This window comes from Rousettus aegyptiacus, unplaced genomic scaffold, assembly GCF_014176215.1.
Source record: "Rousettus aegyptiacus isolate mRouAeg1 unplaced genomic scaffold, mRouAeg1.p scaffold_m13_p_6, whole genome shotgun sequence".
Lineage (NCBI taxonomy): Eukaryota > Metazoa > Chordata > Mammalia > Chiroptera > Pteropodidae > Rousettus > Rousettus aegyptiacus.
The window spans coordinates 79,565,209-79,586,924 of NW_023416309.1; the positions used below are offsets into that span (position 1 = coordinate 79,565,209).

The 21,716-nt window shown below is 36.5% G+C and overlaps 1 protein-coding gene and 2 non-coding genes across 8 annotated transcripts in view; all 3 read left to right on the forward strand.

The window, feature by feature from the left end:
- SSH2 (slingshot protein phosphatase 2) overlaps positions 1-21,716 on the forward strand; it is a 219,564-nt gene that overhangs the window by 153,290 nt on the left and 44,558 nt on the right. For all 6 annotated transcript variants that reach the window (XR_004951359.1, XM_036222629.1, XM_036222626.1 and 3 more), the window contains 3 exons: positions 7,285-7,388; positions 12,341-12,405; positions 20,524-20,645. Coding sequence is in view for 5 of the 6 variants with exons in the window: in XM_036222629.1 (XP_036078522.1) it covers positions 7,285-7,388; positions 12,341-12,405; positions 20,524-20,645 (291 nt within the window). In the remaining variant the exon portion in view is untranslated. The remainder of the gene's footprint in view (positions 1-7,284; positions 7,389-12,340; positions 12,406-20,523; positions 20,646-21,716) is intronic.
- LOC118604453 lies at positions 15,600-15,680 on the forward strand. The gene has a single exon (XR_004951757.1). It is a non-coding gene; the product is annotated as a small nucleolar RNA U2-19 (small nucleolar RNA).
- On the forward strand, positions 15,858-15,926 carry LOC118604452. The gene has a single exon (XR_004951756.1). It is a non-coding gene; the product is annotated as a small nucleolar RNA U2-30 (small nucleolar RNA).

Sequence of the window (21,716 nt, forward strand, 5' to 3'; positions counted from 1 at the left end):
CCACCTGCTACTAGTTGGAGCCCTGCCCTAGAGCCTCTCTGAGGTCCCTCCAGCTCTGACTTTCAATATTTGGTTTTACTTTTAAAACCCAAACCAAAAGCTAAAAATTTTAAATCCCTGAAAGGAGGTCAAGTGGATGCGTGACTACATAGCATCTAGAAGAAAGAAGGCCTTTTGCTCTCAGAGAAGACTGATGAGGAACCAAGGACTGGGCAGGCGTCCACTTCTTTTCCCATGTAGGCTTTTGTGCCCTCCTGCCTAGACCCCATGGTCTTCCTAATTTTTTGTTTTTGGCATGTAGTTTTTGATATTTTTTAAAAGCAATGTTTATTATCCAGCAAACTTACTAAAGAATAACAAAAAAAGAAGCAACTTTAGGAAACAGCGTGAGAGGATTTGCTTCATGGGAACATGTCTAAATCTTTCCCACTCACACCTGAACTTTGTCTTCAGGATGCTGTGAAAAATAGAACAAATGTCACACCAGGCTTTATAGTGAAATCCTGCCTTTGTTCTCTTTAGATGGACTGACCAGATGTGTTTTTAACTGTTAGTTGCTTCGAATTATTAGGTTACCAATATGTCCTGTTGTAGTAACATCTAACTCAAGATAAAGGGTTAAAGTGCTACCCCGGGTGTCAGATGACATGGGGGTGAGTGGTCTCTGCTGCACGCTGTGTGACTTGGGGCAAGGAATGAAAGCCTCTGAACTTCACTCCATATATCAGATTCTCTGTTGCAAACTCAGAAATGAATTTTAACTATTTAAGCAAAATATTTGTTAAAGGGATGTCAGAGCTCACCTAATAGACGGGAGGCTAAAATACCAAACTCCGAGAACAGGCAGGGACCAAAGACATTCAAGACAGGCCAGGGAGCAGGGACAGATTGGTCTGTACCTTGCCACTTTCCCCATGGTAAATGTGACCATTTCCCCACTGTCGCTGTTCCCTTGGGTCACTTGCCTAAGATTCAGTGGAGAGTTTCCAAATGGCCAGGCTTAAACCACTTGCCAGCTTCCTGTAAGGCCCCTTGCAGTTCCAGAGTTGGAGGCCACCAAAACCATGCATATTTGGGGGATTCCCCAAAAGGGTGAAATTAGGGAGGAGAGATCTATTGCTGGACAGCCAAAAACAATTGTCAACTCAGATGTATCCCAGTCTGTAGAAATGGGAAGGTTGAATTGTATGGCCAGCAGTAAAATTATTGCTCCTGGATTATGTTTCTTTCTGAACATTTCTAAAATGCACATGTTTGAGGCAAAAATGGAATCCATAATTATAAGATCATATCAGTAAATAATCATTCAAAATGAACAAATAAAAATTTCTAGGAGTTTTTTTTCCACCTCTTATTTATGGCCTATAGGAAGATTAGTCCTAATGGAATTTGTCCCTCAGCCTTGAACAAACAGACCTTTTTGTTTTCCCTTCTTAGATTGTAGAAAGTAAGAAAGAGGAAAAACAAATAGCTTCATCTGAGGGTAGTTGTGCAACAGTTTAAGTGGAAGATTAGCTGGAACTAAAATCGTCTGATGGTTATAGTTAATGAGTAAGAACTGGATTCTTAAGCTCTTCTCTACTTTGCCAATCATTGCTCTACTAATGCATCCCAGTCTCTACTTGTCTGCTGGCAGAAAGACAAGTAATTCTGCCTGGATTCATAGGCATATGACTGGGAGTTTATGTCCTGGGAGAGGGGGTTCCAGGTATCGATTGCCATTCTAATATTGTCACTTGAATGTATGTCACTTGAATGTCACTATCTGGTAGTGTGCTTTTGACTTTTGTAGCCATGTTTTATACATCAAAGCACAATTACTTTTTATTTCCTGTGTTTGGAGGTTTAGCCAGACTTTTTTAGTAGGCACTAGCATTGATAGCTCTGTGGGCCTTTGGCTTCTGGTCTGATAGTTGAAGCTTTTTATTATGAAATTTTCTTTTTATGTGTTTATGTTCACACTAAGTGGGGACATGAACCCCTTTCCACCTAGTGAGATTAACAGAAGCTTCATTAGTGTCTTCGGTTTGAAAAATCAAGCAACTAAATAAGCAGAGAAAGCTTATCAAGACAGGGAGAATATTAGGAGCATAGAATGTATTTGAAAGCTTCCCCCAGATGAATATTCTTCAAGACAGAACTATAACAGCTTAGATTATGTTTTAGATTTGATTTAGTTTAGATTTAAATTTTATTTATATTCCAGCCATCTCACCTTGTACAATTATATTGTGTGCAATCGATATTACATAATAATTTACCTCTAAATTTTGGTTTCAGGCAGAAATACCAAGCAAACTCAAGAGTTTAGCATTATAAACATTATAAACATAAAAATCTACTTCCTTCATTTTAATGTTAAGATAAAAGTATTACACCCACTTGCTGAAACTTGATTTTCCGTGGTAAATAATTTCTTCTTGTGTGTTGCATGTAAAACAGAAGAATGTCTCTCCAACTGACATTCAGCAGTTTGGCCAGGTGTGTTGTTGCTTTGTTTTGCCTCCTTGGCCGGCCTGCTGGTCATGCATGATCACCCTGGCCACATTCCTCAAAGATTATTCCAACCACAAAACAGTTAAGTATTTTCTTCCTTTAACTGACCTTTTCATCTACGCTTTGCCTGAGACGAAATTACCAGTTAACAAATTTCATGTTTTAGGAAGTGATTTTGATTGGGAGGGATTGGCACAGAGTGCTTCCCCAAATTTATTTAAAGCAGAGTATTCTTTCCTCTATTTTTGAGACTAAAATGCTACTATCATTCCCAACAGAAGTCACAGTTCTCTCTCTACTGTCCAGCCCATCTGGATTCATCTCTCAGCCAGATGTTCTTCATTCCCCTTAGTATAGTCTCTCTGTTCATGGCCTTGATAGAGAGAACAAAAAAGGAATGAGAAGAGTTGAGAGCTAGATGGATTTCAGTTCTCTCACTTCTGTACTCTGCTTTTAAATTCTGTTCAAAAGCTCTGTAAGGAGACACATATTTCATCTTCTATAAACTATATCATGAAACTAGAGCAGCACAGTAGAAAATGATTCAGAGCATGAACTTTCAAGTCAGACCTTGGTTTGAGGCCTTGCTCTAAAGATTACTAGCTGTATGATCTTGGGCAAATAACTTATGATCTTTGAGCCCCTGAGTCTCTTACACGTAAGTTGAGGGTAAAAAAAAAAAAAGTGGTACCTGCTTCATAGGAGTGCTGTGAAGATTAAAATAATGTGAAGTGCCTAGCTCAGTGCCTAGCATATAGTAGGCATCTAATCAAGTTAGCTATTGCTAGCTCATTTCATATATCTAACTAGGGATGAGTTTCTTTTGTTGAGCAAGTGATTTTATGGCAAGAGAGGAATAGATTTTCAATTGTATTCTGATAAAGATGACAACTTTACTGTCGCTGTGATAGAAAGATGATCCCGTGTCATTTTATCAAGCAGCTAATTTGTCTCCATTTTTAGATCGATAGTGATATTCTCTTTATCTTGTGTTTTCCTTAATATAGGATTTTTAAGTCCTTTTGGGTTTGCATTTAATTAGACATCTGTAATCATGCATGGATGGCTTCATAGAATTTACTGGGGAAGTCTTGTTTTGGAGCCAGACTAGAGAGAACTGGTCAATTAAGAATAAAAGTATAAAAGTTTTCACCTGACTTACAAATTTTTCATTAGAGACTAACTCTTTTCCGATTGAATCTTCAGGCTGCTGTTTCAGAAAGACTAATATTTACATAAATTAATCTCTTGCTATTCTAGCAAGATATACTAAGCTTTCCCCCTTACACTGAAGTATGTGTGATTAAATTTGCATATAATTTTCATATGCAAATAAAGCACTTAATTTTCAAGTTGAACTTGATCCACCTCAACTCAGGAGGTTGTGAATTTGATTTTTTCACTTCCCTGTTACCATAATGCCATCACATCTTTGATAGCATTTATAGAGTTTTGACATTTATAAGAGATTTTTGTAATCTGCCACATTCATTCCTTGTGACCAACAGTATATGCCATTTTTGTGATAACCTGAGAGTCATAATCTGGGGTTACAAAATAAAGAGGATTAATTGTATCATGTAGAGTGTGTCTACCGTGACTCTCTGGGACCCTATACTGTACCTAGAGCCGTCTCCTGGCCCAGCTAACTCTGTTGTGCATTTTGTTTTATCACAAAATTTATTGAGAATTGTGTAGATGATTCAAATAGAAAGGCATCTTTTTCCCTTTGCCACATGTGAGTTTGACTTCTGGTCTTCCTCTTATAAACAGAAACTTTCTAGGTAACTTTGAGTTGACCAAGGGTCCTTGTCCACTCACCCAATCCTCCCCTTGTGAAAGCACTACATACATTTTAAAGCATATTTAGATATGCTTTAAAGCATAAGCAGTAAGTGTATCTAAGAACAGTATTTCAGAACTCCAAAAACCAGGAAGGGCATTTTTAAACTAGTATTTGTCAAAGAGAAACTACCTCTCTCAGAAAAGGAATGACTGAAGTATGCCTGGTTGTTTTCAGCTCTTAACAAATATACTTCTTTTGTAGATGTAGAGACTACTTTGTTTACAGGAAACCAAAGTGCCCGCAGCTGTAACTTTGGTGATAGGTAGAATATTTAGCCTTTATATTTAAAATATTTTCATTTACTCAAGCAGACAGTTTGCTGTGTTGGCAGAAGTGTGAATTTCATTTCCTGTCTGTGGTGTACCCCACTCATCCTGTCACTCAGACATTTTGTTTTAGGTTGTTCCCGTAATGTGAGTGACCCACAGCAGGGGAACATGTGCATACCACGAATGTAACAAGAGACAAGACTTGTGCAACAGACCACAAGAAGAGCGCAATGCTTTATTTAAAGATGAAAACAAAACAACATAAAGGCAGCCCCTCCCAGCCAGCATACAAATTTTAAAGTGGTGTCTGTGGATTCTTATGTTTATTTTTAGAAGCCATGTTCCAGTCTATTTGGCAGGTTACCTCAGAGGTTTATCAGCTTCATGCCACTTGATTAAAGGATAGAATTGAGTCAGCAACTGACAACATTAGAGAGGTGACTTCATTTCATTTGCTAATTAATTTATCATCAGACATTTGTATTTATTGTCTATTAATCTGCCACATATGTTGAGTTCTGTAACAATAATTTTTTACATATGAGATTACAAAATTTCCATTTCATGGCATGAATGAATTCGATCATCAAATATCTATTGAGCGCCCGATATGTGCCTGGCACTATTTCCAGTGTTGTGGATACAGTGCTGACCAAAATAAAATCCTTGTTCTTCATGAAACTTTATTATAGGAAGATAACCACAATCAAGTATACAAGTGAATAAATATAATTTTAGTGCACGATAAATATCCTGAAGAAAACAAAACAGAACAAGATAGAATATGATTGGAATGGATAGAAGGGGGAGTGATGATACTGGAGCTCTGACTTAGTGATAGGGCAGGAGAAATGTGTCCCAAGTAGAAAACAAAAAGCACAAAGGCCCTGAGAAGGGGCCTGAAATATGGAAGAAACAGAAGGCATTGCAACTAGATCATAGTAAACAAAAGAAGAGATGGAACAAGATCAGAGAAGTAACTCATCAGATGTTACAGGGCCCTGAAGTCTAAGCTAAAGACTTCAACTTTTATTTATAAGCTCAAAGGGAAGCCATTGGAGGGTTTTAAGCAAGAAAGTTACACTATGTGATATATGACCTATAAATTTAAAATACAGAGATCTATAAACAGATCTATAATTAATCACTCTGGTTGCTGTTTGGTAAGTGCAGAAGTAGTTGGAGACAGACCAGTTAAGAGGCTTTATGGTGATATAATATCTGGGATTAATTTCACTTTGGGGACAAAGCAAAGGATGGTAAACAAAATTGGCCATGAATTAAAGTTGAAATGTATGAGAACATGAGAGTTTGTTACGTTATTCTGTCTACTTTTGTATATGTTTGATGTCTGTAAAAAAAAAAAAAAATGCTTTAACAAAAGCTTTTTACAATGGTCTAAGTGAAATATGATGGTGCCATGGACCACTGTTAGAGTGGTAATGGAGATAAGTAGGCAGATTCAAGATTTATTTGAAAGTAAAGCTCATAGGTTTTATCTAATGGAGTGTGTGTGTGTGTGTGTGTGTGTGTGTGTGTGTGTGTGTGTATTTTTTTTGGGGGTAGGGAAAAAGAGAAACCAGTGATGACTTATATATTTGGCCTAGACAACTTGAGTGGATGAAGCTAGGGATCAGGTTTATGGGGGACTCAAGAGATTAGCTTTGGCAATGTAATTTTGAGATGCCAATTAGTTTTCCAAGTGGAAACATTGAGTAGGCAGCATAATTTACAATACATTAGCTAACCCTGAATAGCATACATACTTATATACAAACTTAAAACCCTCCATTATATGTTTGTAAACTTTGCCATTAGTGATTTAAAAGTTCTACCTTTTTCGTATTCTGTGGGCAACAATGAAAGACTTAGTCTGTTGACAGGAAATAATTTAGATATATTTTCTATAGATATCCACTAGAATTGTATTTTGAATAGCCTCTCTCTTGAGTAATTCTCCACTTCTGTTGAACTGTCGGTCACATGAAGAATGATGTTAACATGGAGGGCAAACTCCATGGCTTTAACACACTTCCTGTGTACTACTCATTTTCAGTACATGTCAGAATGCAAGTTGGTGGAAGTAAAATTTTGAGTAACACTTTCATGTGATATGTATTTTAAACACAAACCATTTTTTGCAAACTTTGGATATATTATTAGTAACTAAGTATTTCAGCATATTCACATCTGATTAGAACACTATTGATAACCATAGAGCTAATAATAGTAACTAATATTTACTAAAGGCACCACTTTCAGAAGCTGTATTCTTATTGACTCCTTACAACACCCTCATTTTATTATCCCTGTTTTACAAATAAACTGCTTTAGGCCCAAAAACTTCACTCAGGTAAGATGTAGCAGAGCCAGGATTCAAAACCAGGCATTCTGGTTCCAGAGCCTTTACTCTTTTCGTGTGTGTTTCCGGAGACTTTACTCTTAACTGCTACTGTATAATGTATATAGAATGTTGTATAAGTTTTGTTTCAGAAAAATTGTCTAGAGTAGAGAGGGCTATGTGAATGACCAGTCTCTTTTGATTTTATTTTTACTTCATCCCATGAAGTTGGGATTTTGAGAGAGACAAGAGAGAATGATACCAAAGTGGGTCTCCATCTTACTCTTTAATTTCCTTCCTTAATTTATTTTCTTTTGACTTTTTCCTTGTAGCATCAGTGAGAGCTTTCTAACTGTCAAAGGTGCTGCCCTTTTTCTACCACGGGGAAATGGCTCCTCCACACCAAGAATCAGCCACAGACGCAACAAGCATGCAGGTAAAGCTTGACGTAACCCATTCTTTCTTTGATTTTTCTGTTCTGAAAGTCTGGCTACCTCATCCCATTTTACCAACAGTTCTGTAACAGTGAAAGAAAGCACGAGACTCTCCTATGAACACTTCTGTTTCACTCTCATAGATCATTTTTATGGCACTTAGCAGAATACCTTATATATCTAATAGATGTTTAGTAAATTTTTGTTGGAAAAATAATGTTACAAAAATACTCTAATAAAGTCTTATATGACTTCTCAATTAAGGTATTGATAGCTAAAAGATGTTCAGATGTTCCCTCAGATCTATGCAAAATCATTTCAGTTAACCAAAGGTTACAGTTGTTTTTCCTGTCTGCTCTCTAGTGATAGTATAAAGAAAAATGATATGATATGATAGACAGTTAATATATATACTAAGAAAAAGAAAACTCAGTGTCATGCTTGTGATAACAAGAATTATTATATCACATATCAAAATGCCAGTTCTTAAATGCTAGAATCTTCTTTTTGATTGTGTTTACACTAAAAAGACTAGAAATTTAACTCAGAGGACTTTTGTAGAACCAAGGAGTCATCAAATAAATATTCATCTAGGGATGAGTATAAGACTGACTTTGAAATAACCTGTTAATCTGTAACCAATTCTAATATGAGGATTTCCTCCCCACATATCCAAGCAATTCTTGGACACCAAGTGGGTGTCCTATGATTAACTCAATTCTGACACTGTTTACCTGGATTTAACATCAGATCCCACAGGTTAAAAGCTTAGTTGTACAAGGTTGGCCCCTCCCCCCCCTTTAGATGTCAATCACAAATCCAGGTTGTCTGTGGATTGGAGTTTCCAATGACCTCTTCTTTGGGTTCCATTAATTTACTAGAGGGGCTCACAGAACTCTAAGAAACCTATTATAAAAAGGTGTAACTCAAGAACACTCAGGTGGAAGAGATGCATAGGGCAAGGTATATGGGAAGAGACACAAAGCTTCTCTGCCCTCTCCAAGCATGCCACTCTCCCCAAATCTCCATGTATTCACCAACCTGGACACTCTTTGAACCCAGTCCTTCTAGGTTTTTATGGAGGCTTTATTACATAGTCACGATTGGTTAAATTACTGGCCATTGGCCATAGACTCAACCTCCAGACCCTTCCCCCTCCAGACCCTTCCCTCTTCTGTTCCCCTGCAATCAGCGTCTATATTTAGGTGCTTTCCAAAAGTCATGTTATTAACAAAACAAAATACACCATTATGGCTTTCATCACTTAAGAAATTCCAAGGGTTTTTAGCAGCTCCGTATTGGGAACAGAATGAAGACCAAATATCTATTTCTTATTATAAATCACAACAACACACCCACTAACAGTAGTAAATACTTTTATATTTCCATATGTTGGATTTTTCTAAAGTCAGATGCACTTGTGCTGATGAGGTTAAGAAACAATCTAGGGAAAGTGGTCTCTAGGTATGGAATATCCACAGTTTAGGAAGATCATCAGCTTCGTGCATGTCTTCTAACAGCAAGCCTCATATATGTCATTTGGGGGAAAAAATAAAAAGAACAGTAAGTGGAGAAATCCTGATCTGTGCTATACAAAGAGTGGTTGCTTATTCTCATATATGTGCGACTGTACTGATGTGTTACCTCCAGGAGTGGAATAAACTGGAAGTACTAGGAAGAGAACAAAAACGACTGCACACTTTGAGTGTGTAAGTCAAAGGTGAAGGCCAGAAATACTAGATCCCATTGAGAAAGTAGTTGAGTTAACTACAGTCCAGATAATCTCAGCTATTTTAGTGGCTGTCCTATTTGTTATTTGGACCTTCATCTAGTTACAAATGTAGCAGCTCAGAATTATAATCCATCTCATTGGAGAGTATTATCCTCCTGCAAAAATTCTCCAGCATGGAAAATTTTTTAAAGAGTAAGGAGAAAAACACTCTTTTGAAAATTAGCTTTGGATTACACTTTCTAGAACCTTCTTCTTCAATGCCTCCCACCAGGGGAGAGGGACACTTTTCCCCAAAATATGAATGCATAGAGGAAGTTGACCTGGCTAAGCTTTGTATTTCTGTTTCATGTGGATATTTATCACTTACAGTAAAAAGAAGACCAATTATTGGTTTAAATCCAGCTTGCCTTACTATAAAATGTTAGGCAAATTGCTCTGTGACATGTAAAGTAGACGGTCAGTGGCTTTTAAAGCTCCTCACCCTGGTTGGCCTTTTTCTTTGGTCTAACTTCTACATTCAACTGCCATCCAGGTTTCTACTTGACCTTGTTCACTTAGCTTTCCCAATACTAAAAAGAAAAGCAGATTTAACACATACTGAATGAGTTTGATATGTAATCCAGACCAGAAAAGACGAGGCAGTGTGCGTATAAATGCAGCTCACGAAGCCAGTTCTTCACATGTGCTGGAGCTGCTTTGGCTGAACTCGCGGTAACTGAAGGACGATGGCAGAATTGAGACCAAATCAAGGGCATACTATGTCTAATTGTACTTTCTTATGCATGTTTCTTGAACTGGTTAGAACTTCTTATCCGGGCTTCATTTGAAATATCCAAATAACTTTTCGTAATCAAAAAGTGATCATATGATTGAATATCTGCTAACATTTTAAAGGGAAATAGCAAAAAGTCTTTAAAAATCAAACCGAAATTGAAACTTAGCTACTCTCAGTGAAATATGTAGAAAACTCTAAGGGAGAGATCTTGATGGTACCACTATATTGCTTCTATTAGTCTGTGAAGGACAGTTTCCCAGTAGAAAATACCCAGTTTTCTCATGACAGTACTTTCACCACTAACAACCCTGAGCTTCCACATACCTAACCTTACAAGAGGAGCCTCACTGTGGGAGAGGGAGGGCTCCCTCCCTGACTCTTATCTGACCTTCAGAGACGGCAGCAGGCAGCCGGATCTTTGGGCCAGTAGTGCTTGGAGCCGGGACTTAGGGCTGCTGTTTGCCCAGAAATTGTTCTCCAGAAGTTCTCCGCCCTAACAATCCTTTCCTCAAGTTATTTGTCTTGATAGAACAGAAGGAAACTTAATTGTTAAAAAGCTTTAGCTACTTAAGTCAGTTGTAACTTGTTACTCTAATCATTCTTCATTGTTTACACTTAATATTTTGTCTCCCCACGCTGGGTCTTTTTTTTTTTTTTTAACAGCTTTATTGAGATGTAATGCACATACTATATAATTGACTCAATTTACCCATTTAAAGTATACATTCAGTGATTTTTTTAGTGTAGTCCCAGAATTTAGTATATTTGCGGAAAGATGTACAACCATTACCACAGTCCAATTTTAGAACATTTTCATCACCCCAAAAAAAGAAACACAATACCTATTAGCATTCACTCCCTGTGTCCCCCACCCTCCCTTCCAGCCCTAAACAACCACTAGTGTACTGTTTCTATAGGTTTGCCGATTCTGGGCATTGTATATGAAAGGAACCATATAAACAATATTTTGAGACAGGCTGCTTTCATTTAGCATGTTTTCAAGGGTCATCCATGTTATAGTATATATCAGTACTTCATTTCTTTTTATGAACATAATATTCCAGTGTACAGGTATACATAGCACATTTTATTTATTCATCAATTGATACACATTTGAGTTGTTTTCCATTTTTTGACTAATATGAATAATGCTCTGTGAACATATCTGTACAAGGTTTTGTGTTGGATTGTTTTCATTTCTGTTGGTTTTATAGCTATAAGCCCACACTAGTTCTTGCTCATGAGACTTAGCTCTGGGTTTGAAATGTAGTAGAATGGACCTGGCCAAACATAATGACTCTCTTTTTTAATTTTGAAAGTTGAAAGAGTCTACAGTAATGGAATTGGTCAGAAGCCAGCAGTGAAAATGGGAGGGGAGGGGACCGGGGGCAGGCGAGGAAGAAGGGCAAAAACAAACAAACAAAAAAAAACTATTCTCTAGGAGAAAGAAAGGTGAAAAAAAGAGAAAAGGCTTTCAGACTTGCTGACCTTTTAGACAAACCCGTTTGCCAACCTACTTATTTTTCTTCTTACCTTTCTCCACTTCATGCAGATATCTGTATTTCATCTCATAATTAATAGCTGTGAAGTTACTTAGAGGAAAATTATGCATGTATGTACCAAGACCAATATGAGAACAGGTTACACTGGCATCCATGATGTTTATGTGGCTGTGTCAGTCTCCTTAGACTCTTAAAAAAGGGCTGGACCTGGATGGGCAGGAATGAAAGTTTTTGTTCTCTGATTGTCATCATTTATGACAGCACATTATCTAATTATCTCCTACTAGCCACAGCCTCAGATTTCCTAGTGCAGAATAGGCAATATGAGGAAATCTATAATAGTTTAATACAAAGAAATTGCAACTTAGTTTTATAGAATATATAAGAACAGGTGGTTCACCATTTTAAAGCACCTAATAATGTAATATATTCACCATATATAATAAAAAAACTTTCATTTTAATATCAACTATTAATATGGAAATCATTTTAAACTATTGACATTATTCTAGGGGGAATCTAAAAATTTTCTTAGGTTAAGTGCTACCGGAGATTACAGTTACAGAAATACCAATGGCAGATTCCTTCATGTTACTTTCTGTGGGCCTGAAAGCACAGTTAGTGTTGTCTCTGCCCAACAGATCTCACCACCACTCTCATCAACATCCACCATAGTACAAAACAGATTAGTTTCAAGTGTACCTTCTACAGCACAAACACAAAGCAAATTTTAATGTAATATGTACTAAAAGTGAATGTATAGGGATGCAGACTACCATTCTTTCCATTAGAAAAGAAGTCAGTAATCATATTAATTTGTGTCTACTGTAAAGTCCTTCAGTGAACTGGAACTTTTCTTTTATACAAGTCTTTAGAGTAGAAGGAATCCTCCTTGTTGATATTACAATGGAGGATAATTATCCTTTGTTTTGTAAATTTCACCAGGTGATCTCCAACAGCATCTCCAAGCAATGTTCATATTACTCCGCCCAGAAGACAACATCAGGCTGGTAAGTTAGCAGTATCATTATAACTTTCTTCGTCAAAAGACTGTCTAAAGTAGTGAACATTAAGCAGTTCCAGGAACTCTGTGGAATAGAAAAGAATGACATGTCCCTATCATCAGAGAGCTTAGAATGTAATTGAGGATACAAGCTAATGTGAAATGACATGAAATAATTTGATGGTTCAAGACTTGGCGCCAGTTTTTAAGTTATTGACTATACAGCAATTGAAGTTCAGAAAAGAGAAAACTTGGTGACTTGACCTTACTGAGGAAGGTTTTGTGTAGACAGTAGAATTTGAGCTGGGTCTTGAAAGATGATGAGATTTAGATTGGCAGAAAGACAGTAGATAGTCATTCTAGATGAGGACACGACTGAAGAAAAAGCCCATATAGGGAGGGACAAGAAGAGAGTGACAAGACCAGGGCTTTGTGCTAGTCTCAGAATCGGGAGACTTAGGCATTAGTTTTTACTACTCATCTGATGCTGGACAAGTTACTAAGCCTGTCTGTGCCTGTTTTCCCGTCTCCTTTCTACCTCCCACAGTGTAGAGAATCAAATGGACATGAAAGCATATTGAAGAGTATAAAGTGCTGTCTAAATATGGGAATTATTATTACTATAAGGAAGATAAGATACTAGAAAACAAGGCAGGCAAGTAGGGACTTAATGCTCTAAAATAGAGGTTTCACACTGGCAGTCTATAGGCCAGAGGTATGTTTTGTTTGGACCACACAATGTTTTGGGTTTTTAAAAATCTTAGCCAGAATTTTGAATTCAGTGACTTCACATAAAAATTCACAGTTGGAGCTTTTCTTCTAAAATCAAAAATGCTGGCAACAGTGAGACCTTATTCTCATGCCAGACTCAGCTAGCCATGGAGAAGAGGGCATTGGTGGCCTAGGTTCGTAGTTTACCATAATTCCCATACCCTATTTTCTCCTGGACTCTAAAGCCAAATGTCACTGTCATCATTCCTTCAGTTTTCTTATAGTAGAACATCTAATAGAAGTAGGAAAACAAAAATTAGTTGAGCATATTTCTTTGTGGAAAGTGAGAAGTATTTCTACTCATTTATAATTCACGTGGCCTACTTTACTCATTTATATTCCTTACCTGACCTTTTAGATTAAGACCTGGAGGTGGTACCTCTACCTCTTCAGTAAGAAGTAGTGAAGCATAACAGGTTTCTGAGCCAAGGAATTACTTGGGACAGCTATAGTATTTAAGAAAGATTCCTTAGAAGCTAATATAGAACAGAGGGGAGGAGGTGGCCATCTTAATCAGGGAAGCCTGTTGGATGGTTATTGCAGTAATCCAGATGTGTGGTGATGAGCCCTTCTAGAGACTGAGGGTAAGTTGAAAATTGGATTTCCATAGACATGCTACATTCAAATAGCCAATCTCCGCTTTCTGTCTAAGAGAAATAATGAATAGAATACAGGAATGACTATGAAAAGTTGATCAATTGAATTTTGATAATTACTGATTCTTCATTCACTTATTCTGTGTAAATTTTCTTTTTTTTTTTTTTACTCTTTCTCTCTCTCTCTCTCTCTCTCTCAAATGCTGCCTCTGTCACCTCCTTGACATGGCCACTAATTTTTGTTGAGAAACTTCTTTGAGATTTAAAAGAATTGAAATGAATCCTTCCATAATCATTTTATATCCTAATCCCTAAGTAACATTATACACTTACGTAAATTTTAGGTAAATCTGGGAGGGTGTGTGTCTGTATTTCTATAAGTGAACAAAGTGGGTGCAGTTCTTACAGCATTAATATTCCAAAATAGTGATACTCAAACTAGAGTACATCGGAATCACCTACAGAGCTTTGTTAAACTGCTACTCACGACTCCACCTGAAGAGTTTGGTTTGGGGAGAGGGAGGCAGTGAAATTTGCATTTTTAACAAGTTTCTGAGTGATGCTGCTGCTGCTAGTTCAGGAGTCACACTTCAAGAACAATTCTTCTAAATCTGTAATAACATTTACTTGTACATATTGGATGTCCAATACGTATTTGTTGATAGTTTCCAAAAATTTTGTGATTTGGTAGAACTAAAGCTGACATCTATTACTCACTCTCTTTTTCTCATTGGGTAACCTCTGGAGTTAGGATTGTACCTCTAAATGTTAAAATAATTTTAACTACAAGAGCCATGGGAGAGCAATAAGAAAGCAGTTAGGAAGGCAGAATTGGCAATTAAATTTTTTTTCTCAGCTAAAAGCAGCTTCAACTGCTTTACATTTATAAAATATAAATTCAGAAAATGTAACTGATGCCTCTGAATTAATTCAGAGTTCAAATGACAGGCCACTTTACAGTTGTTTTGAATTGTTACAAACACATAGTCATTATGCTTCAGATTATTGAGTGAGTCATCTTTAAGAAAATGAGTGAATACATTGTGAGCTTTGGACAAATTAGCACTTTTCTAACTGAAAGGAGCATTTGTAGGCTCAAAGCAAAGCCTTTTGTTTTGAGTTAAATTTGGAATGCTAAAACTCTCATTCTGAGACTTGTGCATAAGGTTAAGAGTTTGATAGTCAACTAAAAGTCCTGCCTTTAATTTTTTGATAACCCAACAAATCCAGTCACCAAATCCCACATTCTGCTTTAGCATTGAAAACACGACTAAAACAGTTTTTCCTCCAGAGAACCCTGTGTTCAAAATACAGTCTCAAGCATTAACTACAGTGCTTAGGAAACCTAGCTGGTACAGTGAAGACAGTGGTTTTATAATACTCTTGCACACTACCAAAGACCCATTTATTTAATAAAATATAGACTGGTAAATTAAGGACTTTCCCGACATTTGAAGTAACATCAACTAATGTTTTTAACCAGAGCTGAGGTGCTAGTAAGATACAAGGATGTGTTTTTGAGTACGTTGCAGAAGAGTTTAAGAAAATTAGTTTTTCATTTTTTAGTACATTGATTATTTTCCAAAAAGAAATAGATTTATTTTTTCCTAAATATAAATGTATTATTATTTTTTTAATCAGACAGTACAGCAAGAGATTAAGAACAAAGCAAAAATTACTTTGTATCCTACATGCTGAGAAAACCATTCTTAGCTCTTTGGATAAGTGACCTTCTAGCTGTGGGTGGGTGGGTGGGTGGGTGTGTGTGTGTGTGTGTGTGTGTGTGTGTGTAATCATACATGTCAGATTCTCTGAGATCTACTCTTGCCAAAGTGGACAGCGACAAAAATAGTTAAATCTGAGCATCAGAAGACCTTTCTAATCTAGCAAATGCATGATATCTGTAGTTCTGAGAAGCAAAAGTATAAAGTCATTTTAAACAGTAAGGGCGTGTGTGTGTGTATGTGTGTGTGTGTGTGTGTGTGTGTGTGTGTGTGTGTGTAAAACTGACAATGGTAACTGAGGACTCGGCAATGGATAAATGAGGTTGTTGGGGGGGGGGGTGTATGTGTATAAAAGTCTAAGTAGTTTTGAGCCATATGAAAATGTCTTACTACTGACCTTTATAACTATGAAGGTTTCTGTATTTGATCTGAGCTCAGAATTAAAAGAAAATAAAAACGTGAGGTTTGGGGGATTTTTTTATTTGTTTGTTTACAAAAATGAGATGAAAATGTGCTATTTATAACCTGCTTTCTTCACACTTTATCATGGATATTTTTCCATATCAGTAAATAAATCTATTTTAAATGGCTGCACAGAATATGTCAGATTTTTTTAAATTTAAGAATTTCATGGTGATAGATTAAAAAAATAAAATAAAACCCAGAGATTCCCTCAAGCTCTATTTCTTTTGAAGACAGTATTCTTTAGTTTATTAGTGTCACATCTGAAGTCTCTTTTAATTTTGGATATTGACTTTGCTTTGTTCTTCTGGCTAGAATTTAATATTTACATACTTTTGAAACCTTTCTCTCTGATGGATTGGGTGAGCTGCCTGTCTAGACATTGAGACTTTATAATGTGGCTTCCTGAGAATAAACATTGCATGCAGGGACATGATGTTAGACTCTTGGTGGAAAAAAATAAAAATAAAAGGCAAAGGTGCAGTGTAAGCTTAGGGGGGAGTTTTTTCTGATACTAGATGATGCTGAGAAGAAACGTTATATCAGATGGTGTTTGTGAACTGCTTGTAATAAGATTTAGCATCTAAATTAGTTACTGAGGAAAATTTTAACATCACTTTTTGGTAGATGAACTTGAAAACAGGTTAGGTTCTTACCTCTCAGAAATAAAGCAGAGTCAGGAAATGACTATCTAGACCTACCTCAATTCAAGGATTGCTGGTTCCAGTTCACCTTAAACTTGTAGTAGGATTCCAAAGTTAGGTAGTAAATAGGCTTTCTTGGAATAATTCTCTCAGTTGCCTTTGCTGCCAAGTTTTAAAATCCAAACTATTGTTTTGTTTGGATAATTAGAATAAACTGCAATAGTATCTTTTTCAATGAGGACGTTAGCTAATCAGATGCATCCGAATCATTGTCTTATTCAAGTCATCTATTCCATGTAAATTCTGGAGACTGCAGAAACATTGGAATTGCTGCCAATTCTAATAATAGGGTATTAGGTACAAACTACCACTTTAAATTACATTTGTCCAATCGGCTTGATGAATTTATATAGATTTTGTTAATCTTCTCCCCAACAGAGGACTATGCAATAAACCTCAGACCAAGGTGGATATTAGTTTTTTCTTTATGCTGTAGCTCTTAAAATTTTGTTGAATACTTTAACCTAGAATCTCGAAGCTTAAAAGGAATTTTGAAGTCTCAGCTGCATCCCCTGACATTACTAGATTTTTTCTGTAAAAAAGTTCATTTCCTTCTAATTATGATGTAAGAGTTGAATTAATATCATGGCTCCTGACCTCCTGATTAAATAAAGCTGCGCTTCCCTTTAAGAAGAATTCAGTAATTACTTACAGGTACTATCTAGAGGTCCGTGATCAAATCCCAAAACCTCTAAATACTGTTCTTCCATCTAAGAAGCTTAAAATTCAGTGACTCTGAGATATGCCAGTTACTCAAACCTAAGTCAGTATGGGATGACTGGGACTTTTCCCATTAGATTTAGGATCTTCTCTTGTGATTAGATTAAGCAAGGGAGGGCCAAACATTTGAAATGCTCTTAATATGATTAATTGATTGATTGATTGATTGATTGATGAGAGAGAGAGAGAGAAAGAGGAAGGAAGGAAGGAGGAGAAGAGAAAGAAAGAAAGAATACACCTACTATACTTTTTTAAAGGAGGCAACTAGTGTTTATACTGAGTACCACAAAGAAACTCTTGCTGCTTACCTGCTAACTTAGCCTGATAACTTGCATTATTGTTAGAACTTATGGAGGTTATTTTTTTTCCTTTTATCAGCTTCATCTTAGCCAATCAGTTGGTGTAGAAGCTGTGGATAAATTATCAGAAGCACAGTTCAGTTGTTCCCATGCCATTTGTATTTGAGCCTTGCCAGAAATTCTCAAAGCTTTGACCGAGGATAAAAGAGCCTTTAATATATTCAGGAAACTGAACAGTTAGCTCAAAGCTTGCCGAGGCAAGCCCAAGTTTAGATATATAATAATATCTGACATCTTGTTTATAAGAAACTCGAGTTTACTTGCACTGGGTTTCTGGTTAGTTTAATATTTTGTCAATCATTTCTAGAATCAAGAGAGTCAGTGCTACCTCCCAGTCTTCCTATGCATTTACTCCTGTCCGTCATTCTAAGTGTGTAATGCTCACTTGGTCTCAGCTCACTAGGGCTAGACCTTAATTAACTTACATATTAGTTTCTCTTAGCTTCTCACAAGTGAATTTGTGTTAAAATGCTCTATTACATCATGGAACATAGAGCCAGCAGTACAGCTCTCTACCTTGCATACTTGGAATCAGAATGGTGGATATTACATTCTTTTCCCATCAGCTTTTACTAGAAACAGGCTTTAATGTAGCCACTTCTTCTGTTAGTGCTTCCCTGGCTTTTCCTAGGAGTATCAGAATAGAGTCAAAAAGATGCCAGGGAATCTCACCTCTGCCTTGCTAACTGGGTCATTTGAGCTGTGTAACTGTGTGTTTTTCTCTTTGCCTGGCCACTTTTGGAATAGTGACTGATGTAAGGGGAAAGAGACTCCAAGAAGAGCAGCACTAGAAGAATTCCAGATAGAAATTTCTGTCAAATTTCTGACAAATGTCTTGAGCCAGTTGATGGGTTTGGAACTCTGTTTCTCTTCTGAAATAAGGAATGGTGGTTGGCATATTTTATACAGAAGAAATTGCCTCCAGTGTACATTTTCCTGGCTTTTTATTAATAGATAAAAAGAGGAGAGGACTAGACGGTGCGCTCTTTCTCTTTTTCCCTTGAATCCTCAGCACTTGTACTTTGATTGTATGTATATACAGTAGATATATAGTAAATATTTGAATGAATGTTGACCGGAAGCCATTTTACTTTATTTTTAAGGTATATAAAGTATCTTTTTGAGTTTCTTAAGAAAATTTCCAAACACATGAAGTAGAAAATATATCCTCATGAACCCATTACCCAGCTTTAATGACTATCAACATTTGCCAGATTTCTTTCATGTGTCCCCTTCTTTTTTCCTTGCTTTTTTGGAACATTTTTAACCGTTTTATTGAGGTATAATTGATATGCAAAAAGTTGTACATATTTAATATATACAACTGTATGAGTTTGGAGATAATATACACCCATGAAACCATCACCATAATCTATGCCATAAACATATCCATTACCTCCAAAAGTTCCCTCCAACTCTATACTGATGATGATGATGATGATGATGATGATAATGAAGATGATTAAAACACTTAATATAAGACCTACCCTCTAAGCAGATTTTTTTTTAAGTAGACTTTATTTTTTGGAGCAAGTTTAGATTTGTAGAAATATTGAGCAGGAGGTACAGCAGGTCTTCGAATAACATTTCATGAAAATGTTGATGAGATTATAACTGTAGGAACATAACTCTTGTTTATATCAGTTAGCCTGTAGTAAAACTATTTTTGTTATACATCATTTTGCTTAAAGTCGCAGAATCTCTCTATCAACAATGTTGAGAACTTACAGAGATTTCCCATATACCCTCTATCCCCACTCATGCATAGCATCCCCCACCAGAGTTGTACATTTCTTGCAATTGATAAACCTATGCTGACACATCATTATTAACTCAAAGTTTATCGTTTACATTAGAGTTCATGCTTGCTGTTGTACATTCTATGGGTTTTAATAACGACATGCATCCACCACTTTAGTATTATACAGAGTAGTTTCACTGCCCCCAAAATCCTCTGTGCTCCCCTAACCCCTGACAACTAATGATCATTTTATTGACTATGCTTTTACCTTCTCCAGAATGTCATATAGTTCGAATCATATGGTATCTAGCACACATATTGGCTTCCTTCACATAGCAATATGTCTTTAAGTTTCCTCAGTGTCTTTTCCTGACTTAAGAAAGAGGCATAACCACAATGTCATTATCACATTAACAGTAAATTCTTAATATCATCTAAGACCCTGTCCATATTCGAATTTTCCAAAAGCCCTTTTAAAGTATCATAAATTAACAATAAAAAAACTTTTGACAAAAAATGATATAAGCTTCTGAAAAAGTAATTTCTTTGTTATTGAAACTAAAGAAAAGCTTTAGTTTTTAAAAGTAGCCTATAATCTGTAAGACTTCAATAGAGCATCTCCTTAGATATTAATAGTTTGCTTCACATTATAATTGTTTATGGAACATGGATCTGTATGTCCAATGCTTACATTTATGTAACTGATTCAAGCTTTAGAATATGCACTGGTGATTATTATTGTAAACTGTGTTTATCGCAAACATTTTTTGAGCATTTACTCTATGCCAAGCAGGTAAGCTTTGCATCCATTATTTCATATAATCCTTACAACTCAATGAGATAGGTATTATATCTCCTGTCAATCGATTTAGTAACTTAATGAAGGTTTTATAGTTAATGCATGAGTCGGGATTTGAATTTAAGTCTCCTAACTATGGGTTCTGCTGTCTCCCTGAATATGCTTTAAGATGCTGATATAAGAAAGAGTGAATGATCTAAAAGTGAGCTTCTAACTTTCTTAATTTCTCTGTTGTCTTTTAACCTTCAGGCTGTAAGGCTAGAAAGTACTTACCAGAATCGAACACGCTATATGGTAGTAGTTTCAACTAATGGTAGACAAGACACTGAAGAAAGCATCGTTCTCGGAATGGATTTCTCCTCTAATGACAGGTATGGGAGGATGAGAAGACTCCTTTTTAAATAACTTATTCCATTGCCTTTCGAGTTATCACAAAAACATCTTGGGCAGTTTTACTCTTAAAGTTTAGTGCTTAAAACCAGAGAACACAAAAATAGCCTCACAATCTTGAGAGACAAAAATGTCTTATGAATGTCTTTGGTAGTGTCTTTCTAATTGACACTGTTCTTTACCTTCTCATCTTTAGATGGTAATGTTATAAAGCAAATGGTTTAAACGTATATCCCCAGGAGAAAAAAAAAGCTGTGTTTTCTTTGTAGTTGACTTTATTTTAAGCAGTAATGATTTACTTTGGTGATTCTAGGGTACACACCCCTTGTGATATTGTACCAATGCCTCCTGGGCTCAAAGAGAGCCCACTTTAACGCCAATCTCTTGTTTTTATCCATGGCCTTACACCTTGCCTTTATGAAATGTTTTGCTTTATTTTTCATTCTGCGTTAAAAACTATGGGAGCGGGGGTGATTCTTTAACTCTAAAACAGAACCTTTTATAATCATGCACCTTTGGCTTTAGTAGCACGTTACATCATATGATTAAAGGTATCAGACATCACACAGAACCTGGCTTTACTGTGTCCCTGAGGTTTGTTGCTTTCCCTTTTTATATTCCCACTTTTTCTGGAGAAGCCTTGGGAAGACTGTGGAATGTGGCTGCTAGGCAGATCTCTGCATTCTAGATAATAGGCCTCAGGAAATCCTGCCAGATGTCTCAAAGCACTGACTTCCTGGCTCAGGACTAGAATGGAACTGTGGTGTAGCTAGGGGTGTGACCCAGGCCTGGGAGAATTTAGCCACAAAGAGAAGAGGAGACTGGGAATGATTCTAATTGTCCTGATGGTTGGGGGGAGGGGAATGGATCACACTGTCACTAGAAAGTTTTCCAAACTAGTGTTTACCAGAGCTTGTACATAACAATCGACCTGAAAATAATTTGTGGGTTCACAAGGATCACAAGGCCAGAGTCATTACCTTGTATACCAGTTACAACCCCTAATTGTATGCTCTGAAATGTGGCTTCCTAAATTGTAAGCCACATTTAGG